Raw genomic sequence first — 13548 nt, 5'->3', positions numbered from 1 at the left:
CAGGACTCATAGTTATCCTCATAGTTATCCTCATAGTTATGACTCATAGTCATACCAGGGCTCAATCAGTTTATCGATCAGAACCATGGAGATGTGATTGTTTCATACGTACAAATCTTAGAATACCAGTAGTCATTTTTTATTTTTTTAAAAAAGGTAAAAGATTACTGAAAACAGATGTCTAACAATGCCTTTTACAGTTTGGATTTCATATATATAGAAAATGTTAATGAACTTGTTTGCTTCCACTGATATATAAATAAAACAGCCAATAAATCCATTTTAATATTGGTAATAGAGAGAAATAAACAAATTAAAAGGTCTATAATATTGTTCTAGAAAATAATTAACTTCTTAGGTTGATATTCCACAAACTTTTCATACATTTAATCCAAAAATACTTAATCTAAATCAGAAATTTACATTGTACCTAGAGAAACACACATATTTATAGATGTAAAACAATCTGAATAATCATGTGTTTTGGCATATTGGTGCCTTAAAATGAAAATGTCTAGTGGTCTGGACCTAGGTCTTACCACAAAACTACGGTACTATTACTACTTTTTACAGGGAAATTGGATAAGGATATGTAAGGCAATCCTCGATACTTGGTCAAACTTGGCTTAAATTTTAAGACTGTGTGATATTCTTGAAAAATCAACGCTCCACAAGGTTCCTAAATTTTATTTATTGTTGGATCTGTACCTTGAATGATACTACAAGAAACTCGACATATGATATATATTTACAAAAGTAAAAATACTAATAGATCTTTAATGACTACCCCTATCTGGTGTTTAGTGGTTGGAGAATAACGGTTACGTTTTTTACTTTTTAAGACTTTTTAAAACTTTTTAGACCTGTGTTAATCCCCCCAACCTTAAATTGTTTTTATACATGTGATAATGCCAAGGCTTGGAAGTTTAGGGATCACAGTAAGCTACCTATCAAATTGACTTATTAATTATTGATTTACCTATCAAAAGAAACTGGCTAGTTTTATTTGACAAAAATAACTTTTTCCATAAACTATGAAACTATTTTTACTATAAGTAATAGAATAATTTAAAAATAATAATTACTCCTCTTAATTGTCAAACAAATTTAAGTCTTATGATTATAAAGAGGATCATTCCCATAGATAATTCATCAATAAGTACATATTAATAGATTATAGTTACTTAAATTTACTTCTTTAAATACTAATAAGCTTCCTAAGGTATTCTGCAAGGAGAAATATGAAATGTATTTCAATTCAATTCAATTCGTTTATTCACGGTAAAGCCATTGTACAATAATACCATTACATACGGGAGATAACAAGCAATAATAAATACTAAATAATACAATAGGTGAACACTAGATGCATAAGAATAGTAATACTACAATAGAACGTACAAAAATAAGTACAAGGTGGACTCTGAACAAAAGAAGCTAGCATTACAAGAAGATATGCAAGAGTATATACAAACGTGCAAAAGGCATAATAGTAATACTGAAAGAGAAACAAGATGCATTCAAATCATAATAGCAAGACATAGTAATAATATTGATAAATATTAATAAATAGTACCATACAATAGTGAGTAAAAGTCAGACTCTGAACAAACAAAAAAAAGAGAATGAAGCTAGCATTGCAAGAAAAAGTAAAGGTGGTTAACGAGCAAAGACATACAACTGAAATGAGACACAAGATGCATACGATACATAATAACAAGACATAATAACAATACTAATAATAGTGCATACAATAGTAACAAGTAGACTCTGACCAAGACAAACACAAGAACAGGATCAACATGAACGAGAGATAATGTATAGTTTGACCAAGCATGGTCATAATAAAAAAATCAAGGTGCAACACTACACGCAAGGCTCACAACACTCAAAAATGCCTCTCTTCTGAAGGCAGTAGGACGAATTCCGAAGAACTCCAGATGGGCGTTGTTTCCGAGACGCATTAGGCGAGGTACAGGACTCTGACACATGTATGATGTAGGGTAGTGCAGCTTGGAAAAAACGTTCTGTAGCCGTGTTCTCTGAGGAACCTGGAAGTTCAACATCAGAATAATCTTGGGGCAGTCCACCAGGTAGTTGACAATTGTATACAGGAAAATCAGATCCAATGCAGTTCGTCTTGATAAGAGTGGCAGCAATTGTAGTTGAGCTGCAATATGATCAGTATTTACATCTGTGTAGCGAAATCCTGCTCGAACTAGGCGAAGGAAGCGCTTTTGGACCATTACCAAGGAGTTAATATGGCCAATTTGGAACGGAGACCATACAGTTGAGCAGTATTTGAGAATAGGTCTCACCAAGGATACATACAAGATCTTCAAAGTATTAGTAGAGAAAGCACCACTCCTTGAAATACGGGCAATTAAACCCAGTACAGAATTGGCCTTCATGCATATTCTCTGTATGTGTTCACCTGGGTCCAAAGTAGGGGTTGTGAACACTCCAAGATCCCTAGCCCCATTCACTCTCTTTAACTGAGTGCCTAGAATTGTGTAGTCGTAGGCAAGCAAGTTCTGACATCTTCCAAATGACATAACTACACACTTTCCAGCAATATGTTGCAGAGAAGACTCTTTCTTGTAGATCTTGATATCGTCTGCAAACAAGATACTCACAGTTCACCGAGTCCCCAACGTCATTGACAAACATGCTGAACAAGAATGGTCCCATGTGTGACCCCTGTGGCACACCAGAAGTCACCTGAATCGGTTTGGAGATGTTGGATGAAAGCTTGACTCTGAGTGTGCGTCCCGATAGGTAGCTGTCAAACCATAATACCATCAGGTTGGTGACCGTGGATTTGCCAGAACGGAAGCCATGTTGTTGAGGGATGATTGAACTCCTGTAGGTGAACTCCACAACATCTAGAACCAAACTCTCAAATATCTTTGCCAATGCGGACTGAATAACTATTGGCCTATAGTTGTTGACGTCATCTGCATCACCACTCTTGTGAATAGGGACCAGAAATCCAGGCTTGAGGTTACGTGGAAATATACCTCTTCTAAGAAGGGAAGAGAAGAGGATTGAGAGATGGGGGGCCAAGCTGTCCGAACAAAACTTGAGTGCGGCAGGAGTTATGTCATCCGGACCTGCACCTTTAGAGACATCCAAATTCTTAAGTTTCTTATCCACGTCTGAAGCAGAAATATGCCAGGAGGTGAGAGTTTGACCAGACATAAGTAGGCAAGGAGCAGGATGAGCTGCACCAGGAGTCTTATAAATCGTCGAGAAGTAATCAGCAAACAAGTTGCACATGAGTGAGGGGCTGTCAGTTGATAAACCATTGTAATGGATACTACTAGGAATGCTTTTGGTTTTATTTAAAGATTTTACGTGACTCCAGAAAGATTTTGGATTAGATCTTAAACTGTCCTCAACCCTCTCTAAGTATGATATATGGCAGGCTTTGACCAAAGATTTACAAGTGTTCCTTACAGTTCTAAATTCATCGTAAATCTCGATGTTAAGTGTCTCTTTAAACCTTTTGTGTAGATGTTTTTTCTTGTAGACCAGAGATTTAAGTTTAGGAGAAAACCGGGCAGAGAAGTTGGATTATAGTATTATAGTCTCCATACCATTTAAAACCAGTGAGAGTACAATCAGTCACCTTATTTAATTCTTTTCAATAAAAATAAAAAATTGAAATCTCAATTTTCCTTTTCATAATTTTACTTCGTTATGTATTACAACTGATGATTAGTACTTTTTGACATACCAATAATTATTTGGGCATATAGAACATAAGAGCAATAGAAAAGGTAAAACTTAAAAACAATTTTAAATAAGATTTGAAAATTATAACCAATTTAATGGTGTTGGATTCTTACGAGTATATTGAAAGAAAGGGTACTTTAATTAAATTTTACATATGTCTGAAAAATATTTTTAGAATCCTATCATTGATTAATTGAAAACCTCCTTGATATCACATTCAATATCTAAATAACAGTAAAAACTCTGAACTGTGCTTTAACTATAAGTGTGCCCAAACCTACTATCATGAAAAAATAAATGGTGTATCCGTTAATAAATAAATAAATAAAACTTATATCTAAGTAATATAAATCTGAGTAAAGTTTTAACTAGAATCCTGGTTTCAAATTCATATATTGACTCCAACAACCTTTATCATGGGTAAGCGGTACGGGAGTAACTATGATATTTTATAGAGAAAAATCACAAAAGTTGCATTAACCTTTGAACCGTAATTGTTACAGCAATGGAGGGTTGCACTATTTTGTTTGTAATTACTATCAGGACCATAACACATTAATTTTAATAAAACCCGGCTTTTCCTAAAATCCAATTTTTTTTATTTTATGGTTTTTTTCATAAGAAAATAACATAAGTTACAATAACTTTTGAACCGTAATTTTTACGGTAATGGGATTTGTACCATTTTTTTTCAAAATTTAAAGGACCATACATACGGTAACATAGCCTACTAATTTTAATCAAAACCAACTTTTTTTTCTAAAATCTGATTTTTTTATTTCATGGGGTTATATAGGAAAATAACATATTAAGTTACAATAACTTTGGAACCGTAGTTTAAAAAAATTGGATTTGTACCATTTTATTCATAATACAAGGGACTATAACATAATACATTTTTATCAAAATCATTCATGCCATTTTTGAGAAAATTGGATTTTTTCCATCATTTTATGGGTTTTATGGGAAAATTATCATTAAAAATCTAAATTTCTAAAAAATGAACAAATACCTGGAGATACCATGGATTAGTACCTACATACCAAATTTCATCAAAATCGGACAACAGGTGTGGTCTATAGCTCTGTACATATCCACACATACAGACAGACACCTATGGACAGACATCACCTTGAAAACCACTTTTTGGGTTCAGGGAAAAAACGGATATATCCACTCAAAACTCAAACTCAAAAATGTTGACGAAAACAATACTTTCTCCATATACTATGTATACGGGGAAAAAGTAAAAATAATAATTTAAAAAATACAGTTTCCAAACTTGTATAAAGCAGTTTGCCCCTTCATTGATCAAAGGCATCACTGGATGAAATCACTATGCTTTAAATGATAAGGACTGAGCACTAGTAACCCCTGGCTCCAAGCCAACTTCATGGAGAATTTTTAAATCAGGTAAATACTAGTAGTGGTGGGAGTGAGCTAAAAATAGAGGATAACACAAGATGGTACATGTCAGTCGAGAGTATGAATGGGCGGTAGGGAGGCGTAGATAGTCCAGAATGTATACTACGAGCCAGTCCATTCTGGTCAACGATAACGACCATGACAAAGGTAACCGTGCTCTTCCTCTCACCTAATTTGCATTCATTTAATTATATATTAATGATGGCTTTCTTAGTTTAGAATATTTCCAATACAAATTTGTGCTCATTTTATCATCCTCTTAAACAATTTGTTGGCTATTTAAAATGTTAACGATCACAAATTTAAAATTGTATGTGTATAACACATTTTAACATTCTGCATAAGTTGAAGAAAATAAGTTTGAAAATCATGGCAAAATTAATCAGACAGTGTCTATGAGCATAATTTGTATAGGCCCAATTTCCTTAGAGTTATTTTCAAATACAATTAAATACTTTATAATAATGTGTAACAACAAGAAAATATTAAACTGTCCTATAATATGTTTGTTTTGTAATAATTTATATATTCTATGATTTAATATATGGTTACATTCACGATTTTGATATTCAACATAATTTTATATTGAAAGCGTAAAGTGGGTAAAATATATAGAAAATGTTGATGAGTGAAACTTCAAAATAACATATATTCTTTTTGATCTTTCACACACAAGTTGTTATAAACATTATTCCCCTGTTTATAACATTCATATGACACACATGATATCACTTTGTATAGATAAACCCAAAATACTTCTTAAGATGTTCCAAAACAGCTGCAGAAGGATTCACCAAACTTGTGGATGATCTGCAGATTTTATTTTTGGATCTTGTTGAGTCATGCTTGAAGCTGTGCCAAAAGTAATAAGTGAACTCAGTTTCGCAGAAAACCCATCATTCAACATCTTACAGTTCCCATCTTTAGTTTAACAGAGAAAAATGTAACATTGTTTGTTTTTATTGACCGTTTTCCAGAAAGAATAAACTATTATCATTTCTTTTGATGGTGAGACTATGAGTTGGGTCATTGTTTCGTTTTAGGGTCCTGATAAGCCCAAATCATTATTTTTCAAAACTTTTTATATGTATGTAAATAGTTTTTTTAAACTCTTAAACCAATAATGCAGATCCTTTTTCGCTGTGCCAAAACTAAATGTAAATATTGTAAGAAAACTAACTGAAAATTGTTAGCTACTTACAAAACCACATGATTTTGGTCTGACTTTAATTTTACACTTAAGTATTGACTAATATGAATTTAAAATAACTGTCAACAGATCCAATGTATATTAGTCAACATTGTTTATTTTATAAAGAAAATTGTTGCAGTGCCTATGTGTGTATACATTTTGTATCTATGTCTTTAGGTATAGTTACTCATGTGGAAATTATTAAATATTATTGTGATTGTATGCAAATATGAGTACAGTTGTTCAATTAGTGAATTGGTTATAGTGACCCTCAAATCCAAAAATACCGGTTTGAAAGATAGTTTATAAAATCAGTTGTAATTTTTCATTCGGTCATCAATCTGTTAATGATGTTTTCTAAAAGCAGGTCAACTTTGATGGTAACAAGTCCAGAGTTTAAATGGCTCCAATAGAAAACATTTTGAAATGTTAGTAGCTTTGGAATACAATAAAATATTTAATATTTAATAAACCAACTAATATTTTACTGAGATCTAAAACCGAAAACTCGAACAATCTAAAAACTTAAAACTAGACTAATCTGATGACTGTCAGAGGTTTTTAGTGGGTGAGAGGGAGGTAATTTGTATATAAAATATTAGTTTTTCTTTTTTGTGTCCATGTGAGGTTTCCCTTGATAATCCCACGTTATCTTAGTAAAAAGTTAGATTTCTGCTCATCTATTCTACACTCATTCATCACGCTTCACCTAAAAACTACCATAAAAAAATTAGATTATACAGTAGTTTCTTTATAAAATACTTTTACAAAAAACTCTTTCTATTTGCTTATCATGTTCCTAAAATAGTTGTCAGGGTAGCTGAGTGTTTATAGTTCTCACCTTTATACTTTTTGCTTTTTGACATTATCAAAAGTGTCAAGAGTTCAGGATGTTTCTTTACAAAAAAAGATTTAAAATGCTTGGATAAACACTAAGAAATAAAGAGATGTAGATTTGTAAGATGATTTTAATCTTTAACTCATTGTTTCAGGGGAGTACCGAGTGGGTATCAAGTTCAATGATCAGCACATCCCCGACTCACCCTACAAGCTGTTCATCTCTCCAGCCCAAGGAGATGCACACAAGCTAGAGGTTGCCCAGTTCCCCACAACAGGGGTACATCCTGACAAGCCTGCTCAGTTCCTCGTCAGGAAAAACGGAGCCAAGGGCCAACTTGATGCGAAGGTACATTGTCTTAGTTTAAAACATTTAACCATTTAAGCTGCCACCAAAGCTGGTTTTGACCATCACGATACATGTACCCTTACATTTTTTTTCTTTTTTTTGTGCGTACCTGTGAGTATCTATTTTTTTTTTTTTTTAATAATGGACAAGTGAGAAGTGGATGGATTCTTGAATCAGACCTGATGATGGAATTGGATCTTTCCAAAACTGATGTAGTCCTTTGGAAACTGAAAATTTTTTGGATACTGTAGACATTTTACCATATATTCGATGCTTTTAGGTTTAAAAGGGCCTAAAAAATAAACACCACAATTATTAGTTTTTTTAAATATTTTGTTTGTTTAGTAACTATGGTTATTTTTGCCTAAATCAACATTAATGTTTCCTGTAATATTTTGACTCGTAACTATGCTTTTTAAAAGGTTATGATTTGAAAAATAATTATTATTAATTTTTATGAGAGCAAAACTAATTTAATTTCTTAAAAGTATTGGATAAAAATATAAAAAAGAATCCTGCCCAGAACATGTGTGAATATTCTACACTTACTAGTGCTTGAAATGTTTTGAATTGTTAATATCTGCTATCGCTAGACATTGCTGCTTAGGGGTTCGTTCATGTTGTTTACATTAGATGGTTGACGGTCAACATTGTTCAGAGGGCTACTCCGACAACTCTCTTATATTGCTCCTGAAGTAGGGTAAAATCTACATTCATCCCCTCCACGGTGACGTCACCATCCAATTTTACAAATGGTAACAACCGTTAAGAGATTTTTGGTACCATGCCTAGTTATTACCCTACATAAATTTTTGCACGATACAAGGGAGTCAACTGCAAGTATTTTATGTAAGTATTTTATGTAAAATTTCCTGTATTTTAAATATCACATGTGTATCTGACAAAAATTATTTTTACAGATTGTTTCTCCATCTGGTGCGGAAGACGACTGCTTTATTCAATCCATCGACCCGGACACATACTCCATCCGATTCATGCCACGAGAAAATGGCATTCACAACATCCACGTCAAATTTAACAGTGTTCACATACCTGGATCTCCATTCAGGATCAAGGTCGGCAAGGAGGACGGCGACCCAGCAGCAGTACACGCTAGCGGACCCGGACTTAACGAAATCAAGACAGGTAACTGCAATTGATTATGATGACTCCACATTGATTATGATATTATTATTGTTTTGATTTGGGGATTCTGAAACTAGGGCTTTAATTTTTATATGTATATGAATTTAAAACAATAATAATAATATTTACAGCTTTTCAGTTTTATTTAATTTAATAACAAACCGAAACTGAAGTAGACATATTGTCCTTAAGGACCAGCTGTTGCCAGGGCTACTGTTGGAATCCTGTTTTCTCTCTTGGTTCCAGTCAAAGCGGTCTTAACCCTGTGTATGTCTAGCAAAGCAAGGATTGAGCCGATACAGCACTGCTAAAGTTTCTATACTGATCAAATGTAGTGACGGGCATACTTTAATCAGTTGTATGTCGCACAACCGATCAACAATATGGGGTTTGTATGGATGGGATATCTTCTACTCTCCATGGTCAAGGCTCAAACCCATAATTATTTTATGAAACCCCTGTACAATACTGGCGTGTTTTCTCAGTTTGGCTCTCACATTGCCTACAGGTGCGAAGACAGACTTCATAGTAGACACGTGCAATGCTGGTGCCGGGACTCTGGCCGTGACCATCGATGGACCCAGCAAGGTGTCCATGGACTGTACTGAGGTGGAGGAGGGCTACAAAGTGCGCTACACGCCGTTAGTTCCAGGAGACTATTACATCAGTCTTAAGTACAACAGCTATCACATCGTTGGATCTCCCTTTAAAGTCACATGCACAGGTGTGTAAATAGATTAAGGATATTATATTTTAAAACTAAACAAAAACTTCAAATTAATTTGAAAATATGGTATGGTAATTTAGTCGCCATTAAAATTAGAATTAATTAAATATTTATTTAATGAGGTATACATTTAATGAGGAATTTTACCTTGGTATATAATTATTTACCAGTGCTTTTTATGTTGGAAGTAATACGATTTTGATTTAGATTTTATTAGTGAAAAACTTACCAATGATTGAAGTGCACAGCGAGTTACAAGCCAACTACTGAAATGTGTGATGATTTTATACAGTTGATGTTGACTTGCACCTTAAACTTGCTTAACGATGAATAAATAGGCAATCTGAACATTTTATTTCTGACCAGTTTATCTGGTAGCTTGGTCCGTACTTTACAGTGACATGAAAAATACCAACATAACTCATCCAATACTGAGGGCATTGGTTTTGTTAAGTAATTTAACATTTTCATACAACCTACAAAATACCAAGAATCTTTGCTTTGAAAATTACTAATTAGCTCAAATAATGGTACATTATGACACCAAAGGAAAACATCTCTTCAGCTCTTGCTAGTTTTCCTTTCTGTTTTTGTCAAACTTGAGCTTGGGCCACTTTAGGGACTACTTACAAAATATACGATTTACTATTTTGGAATCAAATTTTACTTTTAAAATATTACAAAAGATATATGTATAGCATAGCAATACTCTCTCATAAGCTCAACTTAAGCTTACCCTACCATATTAAACATAGCAGTTATTTATCACGTAGAGTTTAAATCTAAATGTTTGATGCAAAATTAGTAAATTGAACTTCTGTTGTACATTGTCTTATCCCATTGTTAGTTTAATAATTAGTTTAGTCTTTTTCAATCCTGTGTTTCATCTAACAGAACACTGCATGAGGACCTTATGGAACCCACAATCAGGGAAGAAATCACAAAGTTGAGTGAGAAATATGTTTCAAAATTGGAATCTCGTCTCTCATCCAAATGATTTTGCACTGAACTTGCTTGAATTCCAATTTCAAATTCAAAATTAAAAATTCACACATTCGACAATACTGAAACAATTTATAGACCTAAAAGACCTTCAATTCTGGACCTGCCCTTTTGGTTTTTGTGAAGTGATTTATTTCAAAATTATTGTTGTTATTGACAGTGCTTAACAGTTTGTTTTATATCCCGAATGTTACTTGTTGTATTTTATAATATTTACTTATTGTTAATCTTTTTCATAGAACAGATTGTAGGGTAAAAAATAAAATCAATGCCGGAAAAGTTTCTGATTTTGATTCCTTGTTATAGGTGAAGATCTGGCAGAGCGGGGAGCCCAGGAAACATCATCAGTGGTTGTGGAAACAGTTCAGAAGGTGGCCAAGAACAAAGCAGGTCAAGGGGTGGTATTGCCACTGTTCAAGTCTGATGCCAGCAAAGTAACATGCAAAGGCATGGGTCTTAAGAAGGCCTACCTCCAAAAACAGAACATGTTCACTGTTAGTTGCGCAGATGCCGGTAAGTGTTTGGTGATAAGTTGGGTTAAGTTTTTGTTGAGTGTTTAATTGTCGAGTGTTAGACGTTATTGATAGCATGGTACCAATGTTTCCAAAATCATAGCAAATAACCTTCTTGACAATCAGCTCGGTACTATAGTTCGGCCGCTTAGAAAGCGACCTCCTCCAGCACTGGTTTAGCATTAGCGCGCAGGTCGTTTTCTAAGCGGCCGAACTATAGTATGTTTCTTTGGTGTTAAATATCTACATTTATAGGCAGTTTTTACACGTTAACTGACAACAATTTAGTTAGACTCGTCACTATTTTGCCAAATTATTCAAATTTTCATTATTATGTTTTTTTTTTATTTTATGAGTTTATATATTATATGGGCTTCTGCATCACAAATATTTTCACTAGGGGTGGGTATAGTTTTCGACCAATTAGGTGGGGATCAACATTTTCAGCACCAGTATTTAGGTTTCATAAAACCGTCCAGTCAATGATGAACAAATTCCTTTCTTGAGGTTATGTTATTGTAAATGTAGCTCAATTGTATACTTCATAACAACAAGAGGTAATAAATTAGGATACTTTGACTTCATGTAATAAAAAAAAATGATTTAATTTAAATAACTAAATTAGTAAATATTCTGATGTTTTTTTTTTCTATGTGGCTTAAATTAAATTATTCAAAATTGTCTCACAATATAACTTCTACTACTTCATTTTTTAAATTTATCGTATTTTGGCAGGAAACAACATTCTGTATGTTGGAATATACGGACCCAAGGGACCGTGTGATGAAGTATACGTGAAACACATGGGTCGCAACAACTTCACAGTTAACTATGTAGTCAGGGAGCGAGGAGACTACATTGTCATCGTCAGGTGGGGAGATGAGCACATCCCAGGATCTCCCTTCAAGGTCGATGTTTAAATCCTTCCATCAATACAATCATCGATTGCCATTTTACCTTCATTTTTCAAACTATTTATATATTTTTTTAGTTTTGATTGTTGAAAATATTTTGTTCGTTTATATTTTTTATTATTTAATTGTTATTGCTTTAAATGTTTTAAGTTATTTCATAGAAATCTTTAAGATCAATATTTTATATAAAAGTTTTATAAAATTGAGCTTTTTACTAGTCATTATTATGTAAATTAGAACATAAATGAGCAATTGGATGTCATTATCAGAGATTTTGCAGAATAATTGATTTATTGTGCTAACACAGCAAATGATGAAATCCCAGCAAGGACTTTTTCCAATACATCTATATCCAGACTAATTAATATTTATCAACTAAAACTAATTGAAGGTGTTGATGTCAAGTGAATGTACAAGCCTTAATAGATTGTAGCGACCAAACATCATCAGGCGTATTTCATATCACTTTTTAATTTCCTTGCTGAGGTTTTCCAATTGTAATGTAATTACTGAAATTAATCAAAGTAGATAAGTAGGCTGTATTGAACCACAGGAAAACATTATCTCTTGTAAAATTGTGAATACATTTTACATCAAATTTTGAAATTTAAAATTAGTACTGATGTACTAACAATAGCCATAAGTTTCAAACTGTGACATTAAGTTTAACAACATTGTTATACTGTTTCTATCAACTTGCTTTTCATGTTGTCATAATGAATATTAGAGCCAAATATTATAAACACAACCTTATGTGTTACATTTAAGAAGACAAGTTGACTAACTTAGAAGACAAAGTGAATGAATCACTTATTTGTGTTATTTTGTATGTGAATATAATTTAAGTAAGTATCCTTCTTGCAATCATTTATGTTTGTGAATTTATGTGTTCTTAAGTATTTTTCATGTGAAAACTATACAAATACCAAGTGGTACCCTGGAAAAATCTGTATAAAACTATACATTTTCTGTTTAGATTTTTTTATTTTATGATTGTAACTTTTTACTTTTTACTTCACTATGTTCTAGCAGTTGTGTTTTGGCAACTATTGCCTTTTTGATGTATTAAGTAAGTAAATTCTTCATTTGCTCTGTAGTTTTGATAAGTGTAGGTACTGAGGTATAGATTTACCACACCAATCTTTTATTTTACTGTACAGAGATCGTTTATTTGTTAACATGATGAAGCACAAAACAAGCAATTTAGAAGGCTCATTTATATATTTTGGCTTTGAATATAGTCACCCTTGTGCCTTAAATATTTTTCTTTTTGTATCTACCAATCCTACTTGGTAAGATAATAATAAAACGTTCATTTTATGCAATTGATCTTATTTGTGTTTAATTAATCATAAAAGAGGCTTTGAAAATGTATTTATACGACTAAGTATCTATTTTCATAATGGTCCGACAGTAATCAAATAAATATATTACTTAGCTTTAAGTTGATCACCTGTTTTTTAAGTATTCTTTTCCTTTTTATTTTGCAATAATGTAGGTTTTATTTTTGAATAAACATGTACATATATTGTGCCATTTATTTGTTTTCCTTCCTACCCTACCATACTTGTATGTTACATAATCAGAATCATTTAGGTATTATTGACTATTTATTGGTATAAATAGAAATATGACAGGTGTAACCTTTTAGTATTAATGATTTGTGAATGTGCCCTTTTATAACCAGAGAGAGTACAGTGATTATG

General features: G+C 32.7%; 1 protein-coding gene across 6 annotated transcripts in view; it reads left to right on the top strand.

The window, feature by feature from the left end:
• Window positions 1-13378, top strand: part of LOC128998701 (filamin-A) — a 184286-nt gene extending 170908 nt beyond the window's left edge. For all 6 annotated transcript variants that reach the window (XM_054424946.1, XM_054424945.1, XM_054424947.1 and 3 more), the window contains 5 exons: window positions 7348-7541; window positions 8462-8687; window positions 9196-9411; window positions 10723-10929; window positions 11664-13378. In XM_054424946.1, coding sequence (XP_054280921.1) covers window positions 7348-7541; window positions 8462-8687; window positions 9196-9411; window positions 10723-10929; window positions 11664-11848 — 1028 coding nt within the window. In that variant the 3' untranslated portion in view covers window positions 11849-13378. The remainder of the gene's footprint in view (window positions 1-7347; window positions 7542-8461; window positions 8688-9195; window positions 9412-10722; window positions 10930-11663) is intronic.
• Window positions 13379-13548: the final 170 nt, after the last annotated feature.

The sequence above is a fragment of the Macrosteles quadrilineatus genome, unplaced genomic scaffold, assembly GCF_028750875.1.
Source record: "Macrosteles quadrilineatus isolate MER2022 unplaced genomic scaffold, UCM_ALF_1.0 Scaffold_7__1_contigs__length_78375512, whole genome shotgun sequence".
Lineage (NCBI taxonomy): Eukaryota > Metazoa > Arthropoda > Insecta > Hemiptera > Cicadellidae > Macrosteles > Macrosteles quadrilineatus.
Note: the sequence above shows the minus strand (reverse complement) of the source record. Positions and strands in the feature narration are given on the sequence as shown.